At 46.4% G+C, this 21,128-nt stretch overlaps 3 protein-coding genes across 4 annotated transcripts in view; 1 reads left to right on the top strand and 2 right to left on the bottom strand.

Annotated features, from left to right (window-relative positions):
• Positions 1-693: 693 nt before the first annotated feature.
• Positions 694-6,585, bottom strand: nutf2 (nuclear transport factor 2). The gene is made up of 5 exons (XM_084450861.1): positions 6,523-6,585; positions 3,684-3,811; positions 2,569-2,640; positions 2,300-2,398; positions 694-1,376 (listed from the first exon to the last, which is right to left on the bottom strand). Exons 2-5 carry the CDS (start codon positions 3,786-3,788, stop codon positions 1,263-1,265), a joined length of 390 nt encoding a protein of 129 aa, XP_084306987.1. The 5' UTR covers positions 3,789-3,811; positions 6,523-6,585; the 3' UTR covers positions 694-1,262.
• A 1,751-nt stretch (positions 6,586-8,336) lies between these two features.
• On the bottom strand, positions 8,337-18,773 carry tsnaxip1 (translin-associated factor X interacting protein 1; the record flags this gene model as incomplete). Its single annotated transcript, XM_084451383.1, has 15 exons — positions 8,337-8,547; positions 8,708-8,814; positions 9,049-9,175; positions 9,715-9,824; positions 9,938-10,096; positions 10,201-10,329; positions 11,524-11,648; positions 13,249-13,408; positions 14,046-14,215; positions 15,404-15,539; positions 16,089-16,285; positions 16,427-16,520; positions 16,727-16,853; positions 17,296-17,414; positions 18,753-18,773. 15 exons carry the CDS (start codon positions 18,771-18,773, stop codon positions 8,337-8,339), a joined length of 1,992 nt encoding a protein of 663 aa, XP_084307509.1.
• ranbp10 (RAN binding protein 10) overlaps positions 18,748-21,128 on the top strand; it is a 21,571-nt gene continuing 19,190 nt past the window's right edge. For both annotated transcript variants that reach the window (XM_084451259.1, XM_084451258.1), the window contains exon 1: positions 18,748-19,013. In XM_084451259.1, the coding sequence (XP_084307385.1) occupies positions 18,815-19,013 (199 nt within the window). In that variant the 5' untranslated portion in view covers positions 18,748-18,814. The remainder of the gene's footprint in view (positions 19,014-21,128) is intronic.

Below are 21,128 nucleotides of genomic sequence, written 5' to 3'. Positions count from 1 at the left end.
TCCTGTGAGAGGTTCTGTTGTGTAAGTGGTTGGGATACTGGACGACTGGGTAGAAACCTTCAGGCTCAGCCTTCTATGAAAGGGGTCTCTCGTGTCCGTTCCAGACGGCGTCTGCTCAGACTAAATCATATCCCTCAAGTAATCTGAAGCGTTCACTCATCGTTGTAGGAAATACCTCTCGGTGCCTGTAGGCATTTCCCTCATGCACAGCCAGATTACATAATGTCTGTGTTGAGTGACCATGCTCACCTTTGACTAAAGATATCATTTTAACTTCACTGAGCTTAACATAAAGTCGTCGTCGTTCTTGTTCTGTGACAATGCGTGAGCTGCAGGTGGAGGTGGCACCTGCTAGTGATTTAGGTGGGGACCTCTCGCTATCCTTCCTGACTACACTGTAACGACAGAATACTTCAAGGTACTGAAAGGTCGAGTAGCCCAATACTTAAAGTCATCCCTGATGTTTTAGGAGCAATGTCTCATTCTTGAGTTTACTACAGACTGTAGTACTCAGCAGTTCAAATAGCTCGGTCGTGGTGGCAATGAGAACATGTCCTAGGCCGGAGGAAGGAGGAGAGGGACGAACAGAGGGACAGAGAGACACAGGGACAGAGACTCAGTCAGTCAGACAGAGGAACAAGGAGTTGACGTCACCGTTAAGAAAAAGCTGAAGGTTTTTATTGTGTACTGTGGTATTGTGTAGTCAGAGAGAGAGAGAGAGAGAGAGAGAGCTGTGAGCAGAAAGGGGCAGAGAGGTGTGCGTCATCATAATCTTGTCCACTAGGGAGCAACCTGACATAACTATGAACAGAAACCCAACCTTCAGAAACGAGATGCAGTAGAATACACTTAGGCAAACTGGTAAACACACAGGGGATTAGATAAGAGAACATAACTAGAGTCTGAATTTGAACTAAAACAGTCAAGTTAACAGTAGAGTCCAGTAGCGTCAATGGGCGCCAGTAAGCTGCTCTAGTCTGTGTCGTCCTGGTCTGGGGGGTGCACACATGGAGGCTCCCAGCGTCATGCAGGTCAGCGGAGGGGCAAACAAGGCTCTGATTGGTCAGCCAGCTCTCAGCAAAGGAGAATGTCTCATTTCTATTGGTCAGGCTGCTTCCAGCCCGCTTGGGGTCTGGGATTGGCGTCTAGTATCCGTTGTTGTTCTGTCAGACAGGTGTAGACGAGGCGGAGGGGAGGCAAGCGGTCGGCTCTACCATGCCGCCCCCCCCACCCCCCCCCCCTTGCCCACCTGAACGTGGGCTTTACCCAAAGTTGTGCAGCGCCAGCCTGAACATGTCATTGGTGCACACCCACGCATCGTTAATGTTCTTCAGGATGAAACTCTGGTGGAATCCCATGATGGGGTCATTGTCTGCCTGGATCACACACACACACACGGACGCACACACACACGCGCGCACACACACACACGCACACGCACACACACACACAGGAATAAGTCTCACAATACAGTAGTTTACTTACAAGTCTTACTTACAAGTAGTTATGTTTATGTAGTTGTATGTTTAAGTACATCTGTAGTCTAGCTGGGCCATGGGGAAAGAGACATGCCAAACACTGTCTGTCTGTCTGTCATTCATTCATTCATATAAATGAATACATCTGTAGTCACTCCCTATGGAGAAACTCTGTAAATCAAGAGAGAGAACTTCCCCAGCCCCTGTAGAGAACCAGGACCCAGGCCTTGGGCTCTACTGCTACGCGACTAAACATTCCACACCTCCCTCTCTAAACCTCACCATGTCTCTGGCTGCATTCTCTACACCAGGAGCTCCCAGCCTTTCCTTCACGGCATACCAGTATGCATGTTCCAAATTGTTGGGTACCTGATAAACGTCAGCGCAGATAGGGCTATAGGGCATTAAAAACGCACCGTTCTAAAGGCACTGATAGAAAAGTAGGCCTACCGTTTACTCCTGCCGTGTTAAAGTACAGAGCCCTAACGGATGAGGAAAACGTACTGATGCAAGTAACAGCAGAGCCTAATAAAGTGGCATATTGCAACTCGCCAACGCTAGTGATTTCTGACTGTGATTAATGCTTTTCTGCAACGAGCTGCTCGCGAGAGGCAGAGAGACGGTGACAGTGAACCTCGTGCTGCGCCGTGTTCAGTCTGCGACGCGTTAGTCTGCGGTTCTTCAAAACCTTATCGTCTTCTTCATTAGGGCATTTTTCCTGACGGGCTGACAGCTTTTCAATAGCATGGTAGTGGTTCTCAGTGTGACTGATGAGAGCTAAAGAGAAAAGGGGGTGGAGGTGTGGAGAGGAGCCTGTGTACCTTTAGTTGTCCTACGACCATGCTCATAATACAGCCGTCCGGTGTGGGCTGGTGATCCTGGGCTGTTATACTGTGGGCAATCTTTGTGAAGGGGAGACTCTGGAGATAAACAACGATGACATCATCAATAAGAGACGGATTCCACAGGCCCACTTTTCCTTTTACACCATTTATTATACGGTGTAGATAAGGCGTCGAGCTGCGGTGTGGAGTGTGTGAAACATCAGGTATAAAAACAGTTCAGAGCGTTCAATCGAAACATTACTCACAGTGAGTTTCTCGACGATCGCTCCATTTCCCTTAAATTGCTGTCCCTCCCATGTAAGGCATGATGCGTCAACCTGAGGGGGTGGGGGGGGGCAGGAGGATTAGGACAGTCAGCAGCAGAAGACAAAGGAGGGGGAAGTGATAAAACAGGAGAGAGGATGGAATTAACAGCAAAGCAGGTATAGGGGAGGGAGGGTAGAGAAACCAGCAGAGGAGGGAGAGGCAGAGAACTGGACATCCAGGGAGGGGCGCGGGCTGAGGATAGCAGGAGGCTCTTCCTCACAGTTATGTACTATATGAAAAAAATGTACATGGAAGCTATGAATCACATCTGGTTGTCATCTCGAATTTTCCAGAGCTGCCAACAGGAAGCGCACCAACAATTCACGCCATGAACTCTTGAGGCTGGATGTACCGACATACCGACACTGACACCGTGTCCTAACTGCTTGCGACGCGAGCACCAGAACGCGACATCGCATGCTTGCTGTCCTAACTTAAACCGTTAAATGTCCTGTTCTGTTACGTCATTTGTCTATATTCCCAACTGAAGACAGACGCCTGTCAACGCGAGCGACAGGAGGAAAACAGGAACAGGGCGAGCGTCAAAAGGGCAGTTAAAACGTTGTGCCGCTTCGCGCTGCATCGCTCGCGTCCAGTTAGGACATAGCAATAGAAAACAAAGCAATGGAACGCATTTTGTCGCTGACGCTCGCTCGCGTCACGTGTAGTTAGGACACGGTGTAACTACAGAAGGATATTCTGACAATGGAATTATATGGAAATCGCTCCTAGACTAATGGATGTGTTAATAAGAATAAACACTTATAAAACTGGCTACAGCTACCCAGAAGAAGTGAAGGACTTTTAAACGTCCTCGGCGACTGATTTATCCGACACGTTGAAGCATGGACTGCGGTGGCAGGAGAAGAAGGGGGAAGTGTGCTTAAAAGGAAAGCTAAAAAGGACCGTGGAGGTAGCAGCACGGTCTGTGTCTACAGGAAGAAAGGATCTACCACCACTTACCAATCTAGAGATGAAAACGGATAGACGCATAGATTTGGTGACATAAACTGAAGATACAGATGAATATAGATACGCACGCTGATGTACTCACGTATATTAATCCGAGCTGGGCCCTCTCAGAGTCGGAGTCGAACAGCCTGTAGTAGTGTTGCACAAAGCTGGACCCTATGTGCTCCCAAATCGGCTTGTCTGCCATCCTGAATCACCCAGCAGCTCACACTGTGGACAGACACCCGTACAGAGAGATACAGACAGACAGACACAGGAAGATAAACACACGAGAGTTAGACCCACACTCAGACTGAATTGCCATTTCGCTTTACTTCAATATATCAATCAATCAATATCATCCTGAACAGGCTCCCATTGCAGCCGTTTTCCAAGATGGCCGTTGCCGAAGGAGTCCTCTGCGATTAGTTCACCCCCTAATTAGAGATGTAACGGTATGCAAATTTCACATCACGATTATAGTGACCAAAATTATCACGGTTATCACCGTACTGTTAAAATATGCTGAAAATGTTCAAAAACTACACTGAAAACATTTCACTAAGTTTTATATTGAAAACCACGAATAGTTTTCAAATGGCAGCACTATGCACTTTTTATTTGCATAAACACTCCGTCTTGGAGACTGCTGGACAGTATTTACAGTTGAGTCTCTCAAATTGTAATCAATTTTTATTTTTTAATCAAATTGTATCACGGTTTATCATAATACCGGTTATTGTTACATCCCTACCCCTAATCAATCACATTGCACCGTTCAATTCAAAGGACACATTCAAAGGATGCCGATTGGCCTGGTTGGAATTCCAACCAAGTGATCACTCTGGACAGGTGCCTTTCAAGACCACGAATCGCATTTTGAAAATTCAGATTCCCGGGCTGGAGCTAGGCTATGCAAGGGTGACAGAAAGAGGCAGCTCAGTGAGCAGAGGGCAAGACAGATATGTGCAAAGTGAGAGATGGATGAGACACCATAAAAAGATGGGGGCTTGCTTGCTGTAGGCGACCCTGCACTGACATGATCAACACTTAACTGTCAAGACGTAGCCTTGATGCTAGCTCAAATATATACAGTATAAATTCAGATGGACTCACTTGCCTGACAAGAGCAATAAGGTTTAAAAAGGCTTTCCTTCATCCATTCTAAATCTAACCACCATGCTTGTGCGTTTTTGATCAGGTGTAGACTATTAGCATATGATCAACTAGCCTAAAGGTGGAAGAACCAATCATACTTCATAAAGTAGGCCATCAAAATAATCAGACACACAGTAGTATAGACTACGTTTATGTGAATTACAAGCTATGGATTATATTATTAATAGTGTGGTGCAACAGTTCAGAGCGTACGTGATGGAGTAGACCTTTTTTCCAAGATGTGATCAGAACATGTAGGCTACTGCAGGGATGCGGTTTGCAACTCAATGTGTTGTTCATAGATCGAACACTGGTATTTCAACCAGAGAACAGCAACAGAACTCACGCTGCTGAGGCTCCAATTGATTAAGCCACTGCGGGGGGATTGTTTTGTCCGGGTGGGCGAGGGGCACCCGGAAATCCAAACTTCTTGCAAAATTCGGACCAATCACAAAACAGTTTGCAAGCATGTGGCGTTTAGGGTGTATTCAGATCTGTAGGTTTGTTTGCTTTGTTGCCATGTGAATACAAATCAAACCAAAGTCCAAGTGCAACATTGGATCAAATTAGACCGGGAATCGGAACAAAGCAAGCAAACTACAGGTCTGAACACACCCAAAATCCAGCTGCATGGATACGTACCCACACCAAATCCTATGATCACACCCCTCCCACCCTCATCAAGCTCCACTGGCTCACTGTCCCACAATGAATTGAATAGAAAACTCTCCTGCTCACTTACAAAGCCCTTCACTGCCCCCACATATCTGTCTGACCTCCCCCATGGACATGCTCCCCCACACCCCCTCCATCCTCCTCAGCTGGTCTCCTCACCTGCCCATTTTAAACACATCAAACACATCGAATGTATTGTTGTTGTTATTAACTTGAATCTGTCTGAACAAGCTGAGAATTGAAAAGGTGAATACCAGCTGAGCCCAAAGTGGGGCATATTTGATATTTGGCATTTTTGAGAAGTTTTGAACATGTTTTCCTAGCTGGCAAATGTTCAATAGTTCCTCACACTAGGCTCCATGCATTGCACACACTGCTGGAGTTGTCCGTGTCTAGTGGACATCCTAGTCCGGCTGTGATTGGCACCCTAGCAGTGACAGCCATGTCATGTGCCTGTGCCTCATGCCCGAGAACTTTCGGCAAGGCAGCAAGGTTGGGCAGCAAGGCAGCAAGGCAGCAAGGCTAGCACATTCACTGACAGCGACAGCTACACCACCTCCCGGTCTGGCTGGCTCGCCTGTCTGGATGACATGCTGTGTAACGTTAGCTTCACTATATCCAAAGCCAGTCAAGGCTATGCTAACGTTGTGTTCATGGTTCAAAGAATGATGTTTTGGGAACTTAACTGATTGGCTAACGTCGGCTAGCTAACTACCTACCAAGCTAGCTAGCAGTTAGCTAAGTAATGCAGTATGCTAATAAATAAGCTAGTCTAGCTAAATAGCATGCTGACACTAATTTGCCCGCTAACGTTAAGCAGGTCAGGTTAAAACGTTTCTTGGGACTGCCATACTAATTGGTTGGCACGTGCCTTTTCTCACTGTGTACTAAAAATACTCTCAACTCAAATGTTGTTGCTCTTCTTCTCCCCCAGATCGGGGCCCGCTTCCACACAGCATAGGCGTGTCCTAGCACTGTAGCCGGGCCATTACCTTTGCAAAAGGGTATTGCGCCCTAATATGTATACAAAGTAACACGTATATGTTGCCATTGACGATTTAAATATTCTCATTCAACAAATCATTCAATTATTAATAATTACAACTTACCACGAACCCAAAACCGTGCCCTGGTGCCCAGATATGGCGATTAGACCAGTTCACTGGAGTCTGTTCAAAAGGACGCATGCCCAGAACGATAATCTGTCCCAGTGGTTTGTGGGAGTCGTAGTCTTCACTCCAAGAACCTCCCATAGCAGTTGCTCTTGATTGACGTGCAGGGGCGGAACCCAATAGTGGCAGATGATGGTGACTGTTAAAACTGCGGATGCGATCTCCAAGTCGTGATCTCCCACGATGATGTCACCTGCTTCCTACAATCCTCGATCCTGGTCAATAGACTACTCACCAACTGTATCCCAGTGTGGTATGTGCAGGGCCGGCCCAAGGTTTTTTGGGGCCCTAAACAAAAAGGCTATAGGGGGCCCTCTGTTTTGATTGAAAGCCATGTTGGTAGGGAGGATTGCCAAACAAAATCATTGGGGTCTAGGGGTCGAACCCCCGGAAATAAAAATCAGAGACTTTGTTTCCTGCATTCTGGGGACTTTTAAATAATGAAAATAACAAAATAATAAGTACTGTAATGCAACAGAAATTTTTAGTTAAATACTTAATTTTAAGAATCTCAGGACAGCATAGAATAATTCACCCCTCTTAGTCCGTGAGCCAGGATCCCATATTTGGGCCACCGGTACCACCCGGGGGGGGGGATAATCCTCAGTGATTTTTTGCAAGGTAAGCACCCCTAGTGCTAGACAATATGTGACAGCACTGAGCGATGGTAGCTTTCTGTGTGATCACATTATTTATAACCCCACACCAAAACACACATAATCCACTAAAACATGATGGTTCTCTCTTATTATCAACCCTTTCTTTTTTTACAAAACACATCCCCCTTTCCTTTAAAACTTTCAGTAAGAAATAGAAATTCTTCTTTCCGGGAAGTCTGAAATTTACACAAGTATTTATTTCTCCTAGAACTGAAAGATAAACTAAATGTCAATTTTCTCTTGCTTGTGATCCTCTTGCATTGCGCATCCAAAACGTTCAACCTTGTAAAACATTGATTTCATGGAGGTACAGGTTTAGCTGGTTAGCGTTGGGTAACTCCTACTGAAACCTCTCCTCCCAGTTTTGATTGAATCCACATTTTGCTACTTTTTTTCAGCACGGATTTTATCTCAGTGGCCTCAGTATCTCCTGCTGCCTGACTAACGTTACCACATTCCCACAATGCACTATAGCTCTCAGCTTGCCTAACAAGACGAGAAGGGAGTCACATTCATTTTATTTAGGGGAGAAGTGAATTGAGGTAATGTAATCATGTGAGTAATAATGTGGATTAAATAATTCCTTATAGGGGGCACTTTGGGCCAAAGCCCTCTCTGGGGCTCTTTCAATCATTCCCCCTTTTCTCCCCTTTAGGACACCATGTTGAGATGACTTAATTTGCACATATCTCTGAATACCGGTATATTGGATTTGTTTTGAAAACAACTGAGGGCTATGGGTTAGATCCCAAGGCCTCTTAACAAGTGAAACTCAATGTGGCCAGAGTAAGAGTCCAGGAGCAACGTGGGGTCTTAGTGGAGTACCATTCTACTGCATAAGAGAGAGGCAATGGGTGTCTGAAGCAGGACTGAAGTGTGAAGTAAAAGTCTTGGACTCCAGTGAATTACTGAACCATGAGGTTTCATGCAACAATGATAGAAAAGAAAAATATAGCTGGATCCCTGGTGATTAATGCTCTGCAAAGACTGAATGTGCAGTATGCCGGCTTGTCAATCACAAATGTCTATATCAGACAGTGTGTGTGTGTAGGTGTGTGTGTGTTTACGTGTGTGTGTGTACGTGAAAGTGTTTCAGTCCTGTTGTGGCACAGGCCCAGCTCTAGTGACATTAGCCACCAGGAGGCGCTGCAAGAGCTGTTCTGTCTCGGCCGGTGCTGTCTGCTGCTCCAGCTCGGCTGCAGACACCTGGTAGGCCATGGTCAGGTTCCAGTCTAGAGTAGTCGAATCCAGAGAGGGGTCGATGCTCCTAAAGGCTGATCTAAGGTCTGCCACTGTCACCTCCCTGTGAAACACAGACATATACTATAAGATTACAGCAGCGAGTGTGTGTGTGTATGTACTGTATGTATGTATGTATGTATGTATGTATGTATGTGTGTGTGTCTGTGTGTGTGTGTATGTATGTATGTATGTATGTATGTGTGTGTACCCTGCCTACGTACCCTTTGCCCCCCAGCTGTGCTTTGAGCCGACTGATGTACTGCTGTCTTTCTCTCTCTGCTTGTTCCTTCACTAGTCTCAGGAAGTCTCTGTGCTTCCCATCCGCATCCTGTGGGAGAGACAACGCATCAACTCTCACACACACACAGTAGACTGAGACACAGTGGTCAGATATGTCTCACAGGTCATCCATGTACCCCGGTATGAAGCCTCTGGTAGGATATGATAGGACCAGATGTTGGGTGGGTGGGGTAAGTACGTAAGGCACCGTGTGTTAGATACTGTACGTTGGGGTAGGTTCGGTAGGTCAGGTATGTCGAGTATCGTCATGTCCTGCGTGTACCTCGTTGTAGAGTCTCTGGTAGTGGATGCTGCCGGCGCTGTTGATGCCCAGCTCCTGCTGGGATATGGAGACCAGCTCCTCCACGTCCTGCTCTGCCTTCAGAGGGAAGGCTGTCCTCAGCGCCTCCCTGGAACACAGCAGGGAGCACAGAGCAGCGGCTCACATTATAGACCACTAGGGACGCACGATATATCGGCAATCATATCGGTATCGGCCGATGTTAGTCATTTTTTTATATATCGGTATCGGTCCGATGTGCAAAACAGGACCGATGTGAACAGCCGATAATTATTTCTGTCTAGCTGCTGTTGTGTGTGTTGTTTTTGAGAGGAAACAATGTGGTAAATATATGATTTATTGGCTTTTCTGAATGTTGTGGAAATAGAGACAGTGTTTCCATGTGTTTTTCAGTATGTATAACATTTGATTATCATAGAAACTGGTTTTTATACAGAACATATCGACATTGGTAAATATCGGTTATCGGCCATGACATCAATGTTAATATCTGTTATCGGTATCGGCCAAAATTTTCATATCGGTGCATTCTCATAGACCACGTAACATAACAGTGTGTGTCCTGCGTACTTGTTTCCTGGTTGTACGCTAACTGTACTGATGTCTGAGGGGAACTAGACTGATGTCGCGCGTGATGGCGTGTAGCACCTGAACTCCTGGAGGCTGAGGGAGCCGCTCTCTGAGCGGTCAGCGTGGATCAGCACCTTCAGCAGGTCGGACAGCAGGCGGGTCAGCCCGTGGTACACGCTCTCATCCACCTGTAATAACACGATAATAACATGACACGCCCTCCTTGTTGCAGCGCAGTAATAACCATGACATGCGCTCTCACCGACCTGCCGTCAAATGTTAAAATGCTTATGTCACCCACCTTCCCGGTGAGGATGAGGTGGAACAGGCTGATGACGTCATCGTAGGGGTGCTGGCGCAGGGCTTCGGCCAGGCTGTAGGCCCAGTCCCCCGCCTGCTCCCCGTGCTGCCCCTTCAGATGCCTGTGCAGAAATTCCCCCAGGTCGCTGCTCTGGTCCCTCTGCACACGAACGCAGACAAACACACACGAGAAGAAGGTGTAGGTCCGCTGGAAGTAGGTGAAACTGTGTGGACTGGTTTAACTGGTCGTTCGAGCACAATTACCCTCTGGTCCTCGGCCACCTTCTCCTTCCACACCTCTCTGATGACTCTGATGATGTCAGCCTTCTGCAGGCACAGGTTCTTCAGCTGTCCGCCGTAACGCAGGTAAACTGGCACCTCAGCACTCCCACCCTGGACACACACACACACACACACACACACACACAGACACACACACACACACACACACACACAGACAGACACACACACACACACACACACTGAGCTTGACAGACTTGAGGTTGAGGGTGCAGGCAGAGTGGAGACAAAACTCTATTCCAGAAGTGATAAATATACCTCACTTATAGTCTCAATTTAGTTTAAAAATTGTATTTTTATTTGGTAGTTTGTTATTCCAATAGTGTATCTGTGTCAACTTGACACATAGACACACACAAAGAATATTTCAGTTCTGTTTATTTATTTGTGGGAAAGGCAAAGCAAGTGTGCTGGCAAGCAGACGATTTTATAGGTGAACAAAATATTTATTTAAACATAAAAAATAAACAGAATGGTTTTATTTTTGTGCTGACTTTCCAAGCTCTGAAAAAGTGTCTTTTGAAAAGAAGTTCAACTCAATACATGTTATATACAATTGTCACGTAGCCATACTGGGGTAATATCAGGGCTCTTTATTTGGCCAGCCGTGACACACACACAAACACATGTGAGTGAGGTGAGACAAACCACAACACACACAACACACACACACACAGCACACACACGTCTTCGGTTGCCGTCGGTGGAAATTGTTCCCTGCATTTCTCCCATCCAAGCTGTCCTCCTCCAGGGGCAGCCAGGAGCAGTGGGCAGCCATGGTTCCTGGAGCCCAGGGAACAAGTCCAAGCGCTCAGTCCAAGTCCTGGTCAGGGGCCGGACTGAAGAGCATCTGTTCTTCTGCATGTTTTTTCGTATTGGCTTCTTTTGGGAGGAAACCCTTGCAAACACGGGGAGAACAGTGAGTCCTTCTCTTCTCCTGGTCTTCAGGGTGACAATGACCACAGAGCAGAGCACAGTTGTGTTCAAATTCTAAATACGGTGTGTTTACCGCACAGCTGAGAATGACCTCTGACCCCTCTGAGAAGAACACAGTGGATGGGAGGGCGGGGGGGGGGGGGGGGCAGAGTCTGGGCATACCAGCAGCGCAGACTCCCGGGTGAATCCTTCATAACTGCACGTGCAACGTCCTGAATGTTCACGCCTCAGTGATCCTCCCAGACCACAGGGGACTTCCTGCTCCCTCTTCCATCCACCACCAACATCTCTTCCCCTCTGTCGGCCCGGTGCCGCCTCCCTACGTTGAATATTTCGTTAAGTGTTGCCCACCGAGTCCCACCGGGGTGTGCGCTGAAAAGAAGGCATCATGGCCGCCGGTCCCTCTGATTGGTGGTTGTACGTGATGTCATACTCCGCATCGCTACGGCAGCGCCACACGGGCGTGGAAGGCGTCGCTGATGTGGCGTTTGGTGATGCGGAGAGAGGAGGTTCTGCACCACCTGGTCCTCCGTGAGGGGGTTCAGAGATCTTCTTTCATTCATAAATACTCCCCTTCGCCAGCGGCTCTCCTGAACCGGTCGACCGTCAGATCGCGGCTTTCTTCTTCTGCAGCATCACGGCAGCTCCGCCGTCTTCCCGAAAACAACATCAGGGCTCTTCTTAGTTCCACTGCAGACAATCGATCTGAGGTTCTCCTGGTATATCACACTGCTGTCTGCCCAACACTCCACCCTGTACAAACCAGTTTGACAGGATGAGCTTTTCGATTAAAATATCTGAGGATATCCTGACCACCACAGTTTGCAGGTACAGGGTCAGATGAGTTCCAAATTAGCAGGCTTCCTTCAGCAAGGGATCTGAAGAACAAACAGAAATCTGGCTTCTTCACAAAAATAAAATGGGGTGAGTGGAAGTGAGTACTACACCCTTCCAGTCCCAAGATAGAGGTTTCTTGTTCTGCATGGATGGCTTGAATAACAGCAGCCAGTAGAAAAATCAGCTTTAGAACTGAAGCCATACTGTTGTCAAATTGTTTCTTACACACCAGTTGTCCAACTCTGTCGACGTTTCCTGGTGTCAGTACTTAACAGGTTTGCTGCACGCTTGTGGTTTTACGTAAATGCTTTATCTTTTGTATCTTGGTGTAAAATGAAATCAGCGACAACTTGAGGTGTTTCCAATGTTTACCGGAAAAGGAGGGGGTCTGTGATGCTGATGATGGAAAAAAACTACTTCTGAACAGATGTACTGTAGCTTCCGAATATAACTGGCTTCATAACACAGAAAACATATTTCCTCTTGCAGATCACCTGGAAAGTGTCTGAGTGTTTTTAATAATCCAAACTCTGCTCAATTAGTTGCTAGATAAAGCTCTCTGAATCCAGAACACCATGTTTAAAAGGTGCTATTCTGGAAGGTGCTAAGCTGTCAAATCAGAGCAAAATATGCCATAATAGTCAGAATACTCTGTTGTGCCAAGTTCTAACTGATATTTCAGACTTCTTAGAGGTGTTAGAAGAGTTTTATCATTGCTCTGCTCCAGCAAAATCACCAAGAAGTGTGGTAATTGTGTGTTGAGGCTTAGTTGGAGACAGGGTTACCAGTCCAGTGAAGACGTCTTTCTGCTCTGAGGTCTTTCCTACTAGTTCCTCCAGCAGGATCTCCAGCTTCCTCTGACTCGACTGGTCCTGACTTAGAGCTGCCCAGTGCTCAGTACCACCCAGCATCTCTACACACACACACACACACACACACACACACACACACACACACACACACACACACACACACACACACACACACACACACACACACACACACACACACACACACACACACACACACACACACACACACACACACACACACACACACAGAGAGAGAGGAAGACACTGAGGCATTTGCATGGCACAACACACAACTCACTATACAATAATGAATCCTTCAGCAGCCACCAGATCATGGGACAGAGGTGGTTATGTCCATGCGTGTGTGTCTATGTCTGTGTGTATGTGTGTGTGTGTGTGTGTGTGTGTTTGTCCATCCATGTCTCACCTGCACACCTGTCCCAGAGTGGCCTGGGGGTGGAGCTCTCTCTGAAGTGCTCTAGCTCCCTCTGCAGGTTGTCTTTGTCGGAGGACATGTGTCGGTGCAGCTCCAGCAGGGTGTGGTACTCACAACGCATCTGCTCAAAGTCCGCCTGCATGGTCTCCAGCTGGACAGCAACACACACACACCATCAGTACATACTCAGGACCAGCAGTCTATCTAGTATATACTATTCACACAGACACCATCAGTACATACTCAGGATCAGCAGTCTATCTAGTATATACTATTCACACAGACACCATCAGTACATACTCAGGATCAGCAGTCTATCTAGTATATACTATTCACACAGACACCATCAGTACATACTCAGGATCAGCGGTCTATCTAGTATATACTATTCACACAGACACCATCAGTACATACTCAGGATCAGCAGTCTATCTAGTATATACTATTCACACAGACACCATCAGTACATACTCAGGATCAGCAGTCTATCTAGTATATACTATTCACACACACACCATCAGTACATACTCAGGATCAGCAGTCTATCTAGTATATACTATTCACTTTCCTCATGTTACAAGTTATCAAAGGTGACCTCTAAAAAGAGAACCAACTCTATGGGTGTGTGCACATCAAGCGTGTTTCACTATGTGTGCTGTGTGTGTGTGTGTGTGTGTGTGTGTGTGTGTGTGTGTGTGTGTGTGTGTGTGGTGTGTATGTGTGTGTGTGTGTGTGGTGTGTATGTGTGTGTGTGTGTGTGTGTGTGTGTGTGTGTTGTGACTAGGCACCTTGAGCAGGTTCCCTCGGGTCGTGTGCTCCAGGGCCTCCCAGTCTCTTCGAGGGACCACGTCTCCGTACTCGGCCTGCAGGCGGCTCAGCTCCATCTGGGCTCTGGTCAGGTCGTCCCTGCAGACCCTCAGCGCCAGCTTCACCGTCACCGGGTCCTCGCTCGCCACCTCTGGCGCAGGCAGGCGCCGGGACAGCACACAGAGGGGCACAGGTGGCGCATACATTTATCACAACGTTGTTATAACGAGGCAAAACTGATCAAATCTGAGAAAAGTCTATATTCTGTTATGTTATTATTATATTGATCTCCTACATGCTATGGTCATGAGGATCTGTTTATATAAGGCTATTTATAGGCTATTTCCTCCTCATTTTAGGTGTTTTCTGCTTACAGTCTTAAACGTTTGTACGAATTTTATAATCCACAGTTCTTATTAAACGTTTATTAACTTTGTTAACAATTTTTGTGAAAGTAAAGGGGATGAAAGCATTTTCTCCTGGGGGATTCTGAAAATCCCACTAAATGTCAACAGTCATTCAAATGCATAATTAAACAGCATCATTATGTATCTGGAGATTATACATAGCAACTGATCATGTGTTTCGGTCTTATAGTTACAATTTCAGGTAACACCTTTCCTATGCAGTTTGAGAAAAGACAGAAAGATACTGCTTCTCAATATTTGTACAATAATATGTAAAATAACATCATCAAAATATCTCAAGAACAGTAAGGTGGATTTTAAAACAGTTTGCTTGAATCAGCGGGGTATAGATCCAAGATGCAAACCTAGCCTAAACTTGTAAATCTTGAAGTGACCCTTTTTGTAGATTTTGGTCATTGCTCTGCACTAGCAAAATGAGACTCCTATATTTAGCTACTCTTGCACTTTGGCTTTACCACTAGATTATGAAAGGAGATGCACTTGTGAGTTCTGGGGAGTAGTAGTATGCCAACTACCTACGTTAAATGAAATTATTGTAATTCACTTTGGATAAAAGCATCTGCTAAATGACTGTAATGTAATGTAATATAGACTAGTATTAATGAGAAAGTTCACTCAAAATGCATAATAATTTCTTGGCCATGTGTCCATTTCCCCTCTCTGATTTGCCCCTCTGGAGTGATCTTTATAAATATTGAAGTGATATTTATAAATATTGAAGTGATATTTATAAATATTGATGCTCTCTTTGTGGAGTTTTTTCCACAAAGAAAGCATCGCCATTTCAACAGCCTACCATTCTATATGCGTTCTCTATGATCTTATCTATGTGATGTAAACATCTGCTCGTATTACAGCATCTCTGGTGTTGATCTGGGACCTAGGTTCTAGGTAGATGAGACCCCGCCCACCATGAGGCTCCTCGTCGGGCTTCTTCTCCGGCCCGTAGCTCATGCTGCTGAGGTTGGCTATCAGCAGCTTCCTGGCGTCGCTCTCCTCGCGGTACATCAGGTACTGAGCCGCCAGGTCGCCCTGGAGACTGCTCACCTAGAGGAGGAGGAGGAGGAGGAGGGGGGAGAGGAAGAGAGAGGTACAGCAGCAAGGCGGAGAGAGAGAAAGAGAGAGTGAACGAGAGATACATAGAGCGATAGCGACAGAGAGGTAGAAAGAGAGGGAAAGAGAATGTGATACGGGGACAGAGAGAGTTGACCTGAGGCGCCAGATGGTTTGCTTTGCATAACCATCTGGGAACTCTCCATTGTAAACTGTTTGGAAAAGGGCAGGCACTTTCAAAACTACTTGGCAGGTGACTGGATGAACCCTCTAAAGGTCTATCTCGCGCTAACTTCAACCGCTCCTCGCTGTCATAAACCCGCCCAGCGTAGCTGTTTGTATTTCAAATTCCTCAGAACCAACGCTGATCGGGCTCAAAATTTTTGATATCTGGATACTCAATATCGAGAGTATCCAGACTGATTTGCGAGTAACAACGTGAGGATGGTCTCACGGGGCTAAGAGAGAGGTTCTCTCTCCGAGGTGTTCTCATCCATGGCAGCAGCGCGGAGAGGAGAACAGCAGAGCAGGTCCTGTCTGTACCTGTGACTGTAGGGCGCTCTGTTTCTCCCTCATGTTCTCCAGGGCCTTCAGCATGTGGAGGCGATCCTCTTTCAGGGCTCTGATCTCCGCCCTCTCCTCCTTCCTCAGTCCCAGAATCCTCGTCTCGCACTCCTCCGACACCATCACCAGACGGGCGCGCAGCGGCTGCAGCTCACGCACCTGGTCACGCAGGTACGCTAACGATAGATACACGTCATCAGCCTATATCTCAGCCTCACAATCACTCAGAGAGTGTTACACCTATACTGGCCATCAAGAGTATGTTTTTTGTTTTTGTTTTTTAAATTTCAAATATACAGTAAAGCAATGTGGCCCACCTAATGTAATTTCATATTCATTCTTTATGGCAGAGAGAAGTGGCTTGTAGGTTGTGAAGTCCTCAATGAAGCAGTCAAAGACCTCTCTGTAGGCCTGTATAAAAGAGACACAGAGGGCAGGTTAGGTGGAATTACAGACATTGACAGTATACTTTTGTATGAATGTGTGTGTGTGTGTGTTTGTGTGTGTGTGTGTGTGTTTGTGTGTGTGTGTGTGTGTGTGTGTGTGTGTGTGTGTGTGTGTGTGTATGTGTGTGTGTGCGCGCGTGCGTGCGTGCATGAGTAACAGGCAGATGGGACCTGTAGTTTTCGCTCCTGGACTTGAGGTAGCTGAGGATCGATAGCCTGCAGCTCCCTCTTCAGGTAGCTCTCCAGCTGTTCCAGAAACCTTGGCTTCGCCACTGGACTCCCAAACTCATCACCACATCTGCAGGTACAACACAGGACTCCGCTGTCAATCTCTCCACATGGTATTTCACAGATCTCGCCATAATCCACATTGATGAAAACGGTATGACATCCTCGCTCGTGTCCTAGTTCCCTCTGCCCTTGTGTTGGTGTCTGGTTTGATTCAAGATTCCTTTAGTCGCATGTAACATATGTTGCTGCCGGATCCAAGATTGTGCTCCATGTCCTTGTCTGGGTGATTGTATACACCTGTGTCTCGTTATGTCTTGTTGCTCAACTGCACTTCATTCCTTGAGTGTTATCCCTGTGTATTTAAGCCCTCATGTTTCCCTTTGTCCTTGTTGGCGAACCAACACTGCCTGCCTCTGTCCTGCACTTGGGTGCTGCCTCCACCTCTCAACCCTAACAGGGTGTAGTCAGGCGAGGATGGTGTCGGGCATAGATCTGGTACTTTATTTTACCCATGGTTCCTGATCTCTCCTCCCCCCGCCGTGTGTCGCCGGACTCTCCGCCCCTGCTGGACCACCTGGGAGGTGATGTGGGAAGGCCAGGTAGACAGGTATCCTGAGGTCCATCCCACCTGTCCGGCAGGCACACGCCGCATACGCACACACAACATACATTGATTTCACAGGTCTTAGCTAGATGGGCTTACCATATTTATTTAAATTACTTACTTTATACATTTAACTGGGACTTTGCTAAGCTCTGCTAGATAAATTAGGGCTGGCGTTTGCAATAGTTTATACGTTAACGTTACAAGTACATGTTCTTACTCCGGGTATGGATGCTCTGCTTCTGCCTGCACCTCCACCTCCGTTTGTCAGCAGTGTACACTGGCGAGAACCAGGGTCCCGTTCGTACGCAGTTGGCGGCCTGGAAGAGAGAAGGAAACTTGCTATCAAGATGCTAAACTAGCTATCCCATGCCCTGTGTATAACCTTTAGTTCATCAAACGTAGTGTTAACTTAAATGTTTGCTGGCTGTTCACAGTGTGTGATTTACTTGCCTGTCCAAAAATGACATAGGTGGTAATCTAATTTCTCTCTGTATCGACATCTGAAATGTGTATATGGGACACTAAAAGATATTTTACAGCATTTCGTGAATAGTTGCCTTACTGACTGACTTAGCTAACGAGCTGCGTCCAGTCAGTTCACTTTCCGCACCAACTGTTCTGTTTATACACCGTTACCATAGAAACAGAGGACCCATTAAGGACCTCTAATAGTAGTCCATGGTGTTCCGGATTAATTTTCAAGTTCTATAAACTGTTAAAAGGAAACTAAACTTGTAAATATGGACATATTTCCTATTCCTCGCCGAATTGTACATCCGCCTTGAAAACGGAGACGGTTTCCACAATTACTAAAAAGGGTTATGTGAGGTCTACAGGGATATGGGCCGACCTCGTAATGCTAATCTGTACATCTCCACATCACATCACTGCTATTCAACCGCTATTTTTTTTCTTAGATAACCATTTGCACAGTCGTCTCGATGTAGGAAATATATGTAGGCCTATTACCTGATATACAGACCGTAATTGTATAACAAAAACATGACAACATTTCACTGCATAGCACTAATGCAGGCACAATGCATTGAAGTTATCTCTACACTGCCTCTGATGGGGGATGGGTCTGACAAATGCTGTCATCATGGCCACGAAAATGCAGAGTGAAATAATAACGCTCTAAAACTACATGTCCTAGCTTCCTCTTCACAGAGAAAAACACACCAGCGAAAGAGGGCGGGTTGATGAGGGCCATGTAGTTGATTCGCGGGGGCTTGCCAGAGGACAGTCCCTGTATTAGACTACACTACCCACAGTTCACCGGGGCTACAGTAGCGACTAGCGTTGGTTATCCGGGGATATCACACCACTGCTATTCCTCTCAGTCCATCTCACTCTCACCCAGTGCCAACGGACTGACATAGTGTAGAAAACAAACCAAAAGAAGACATCTCGCACCGAAAATGGCAGAGCTTGGAGCGGGGAGCCTGCTGTTAGGGGATCCTGCGTTTAATTACCAGGAACACGAGCTGAACGAGCGATTGAAGCGGCTCTACCCGGCCGTGAACGAGGAAGAGACCCCATTACCCCGATCCTGGAGCCCCAAGGATAAATACAGTTACATCGGGCTTTCACAGAACAATCTGCGGGTCCATTACAAAGGTTAGCCAGCTTTTACGTCAATGACATCGAGTTACACCATTTCACACATAGGCCTCGGTCTCGATCGAATCTGTCATTTACTCGGAGGGTCACAGTCGCATCTAACTGTACTGATTATCTGCCTGTGTGTGTGAATCTCCCAGATCAGGTTTGAGCTGCCTCTCCTCTCCGTCCCCCTCGCTTTGTTTCACAAGAGGGAAGAGAAATGCCCAAATGGTTGACAGAGAACTGGCGAGCTCACGTTAGCTAACGTCATTAACCATGACAGCGTTTATTATTCGTTTCTCTAACCTTCAACATCACGTCACATCTTTGTTTACAGATTAATTTACCACATTCTGACTCTTAACGTGACACAAGACGTGTTTATAATCGACATGTTACGGTTGGTATGCAACGTTTCCACGGCTTGTTGGTGGCAATAACACGACGCAGAGCCACACTAGCCGTTATGGGTGCCAGCTAGCTGTAGCAATGCTAGCTAGTTAGCTAACGACAAACAGCTAGCGAGCTATCCAGTATAAGCCTGTATACACTTGGAGCTAGATAGTTAGCTGTATATCTCTGAACATCATAAACTAGGGTGCAAACAAGATGGTAATGTGTCAGTGGGTTATCCGAATAGTTAATAGAAAGAGTCATCATTTATGTTCTGTACAGCTGACATAAAACATCGTTTGACCTGTAATGTGTGATTGTTTACGTGATAGGTGTTCATCAAATCAGGATTGTGTTTGGACGCCTGTTCAATGAACACGTTCTCGATGTCAGTTCCAGAAAGCTGATGGTTTTTTTACCCAGTTTTTGGGCCGAGACGGATTCCACCGAGATCTTGATGTACACAACAGCACAGCTCTGTCTGTCTGCCATGTCTGGCTCACCTCGGAGGGGAAGGAGGAGGCCGCGGCCCACTTGCAGTTTAGCTACATGACGTGCAGACCAGATGGTGTTTCAGATAAATTCACTATTGGATTGGATAACAATAATAAACTTGTTGGGCTGTAGACATCCAGTCATATATTGGCATGTCGAGGGTTGGGTAGCATAGTGATCAGTGCGATGTGAACAGTCAGCTGTCACAAAACTACCCCTGCCTTGACAGCTGTGTCGTCAGGCAACAAATAAGCCTACGATGTGTGAATGTAGGCCTTGTGTCTTCCACCAGGCGACATGTTGGGACAACGCACCCCAAGGCCCGATCCCCCTGCAGCTCTGTGGGAATAATCAGCCACCGCCATATAATCCACTGTCTGATGTAAATCCCCCATCGCCTGGGCCACGATCATAATTATCACGACCAGTCACGTAGTGCTATAATAATTCACAGTAATGTTCGCAGGCTATTGAGGTTTTGTAAGAAAGGTTTGGCAGACATTAGGGAGCTCTCTCTTTGTGAAGGCTGTATTTCCAGTCCTCTTGATAATATGACTAATAATAACAACCCCTTACTGTGTCAAATACCTCTGAACATTAGTGGATGATGTAATATAATTGTGGGGTGTGTAGTTTAACTGTGTTGTATTTGTGGAGTCTGCAGGCCTAGATTTGCTGTGTGGAATCCGTGTCTGTCTCTGGTATTAGCTCATCCTGTTAATGGAGGAGCTATCTGAACCTGTGTAGTGTCATTTTTTGTGCAAAGGCATAGTTACAAGCATTGTTGTGAGATAATATTTGTATAAGAGTGCATTGGATGATGTATGGTGTCTCTCAGCAGGCCTAAAAATGGAGGCTTTTGAGTGAAGCATTGTTGTGATAGAGAGGGTGTGACGACATAGTGTAGGCTTTTGTATTGACTTGGCCCAGTTGTGACTCCCCATTCCTGCAGGACGACAGGAGACCACACGACCCTTGACCCTTAGCATAGCAGCAGAAGCTGTACACGGTGGATACTTGTGACCAATCAGTGGGAGATCTGTTAGAATGAACCCCGTCTTAGTAGGTCAACAGTACACTCTCAAACCAGGGGTGACATTTTTCTTTTTTAAATATGTAAAATGGTATAATAAATTTTGCACTAGTTTATCCAGATGTGTTTTTAGCACCAATTCAACAAACACAACAACACACGGTTCACGTAGGCTTAGTTGTTATGTGTGATTCTTACACAACAGTTGG

This window comes from Borostomias antarcticus, assembly GCF_949987555.1.
Source record: "Borostomias antarcticus genome assembly, chromosome: 16".
Lineage (NCBI taxonomy): Eukaryota > Metazoa > Chordata > Actinopteri > Stomiiformes > Stomiidae > Borostomias > Borostomias antarcticus.
The sequence above is the reverse complement of the archived record's forward strand: the minus strand, read 5'-3'. Positions and strand labels throughout refer to the sequence as shown.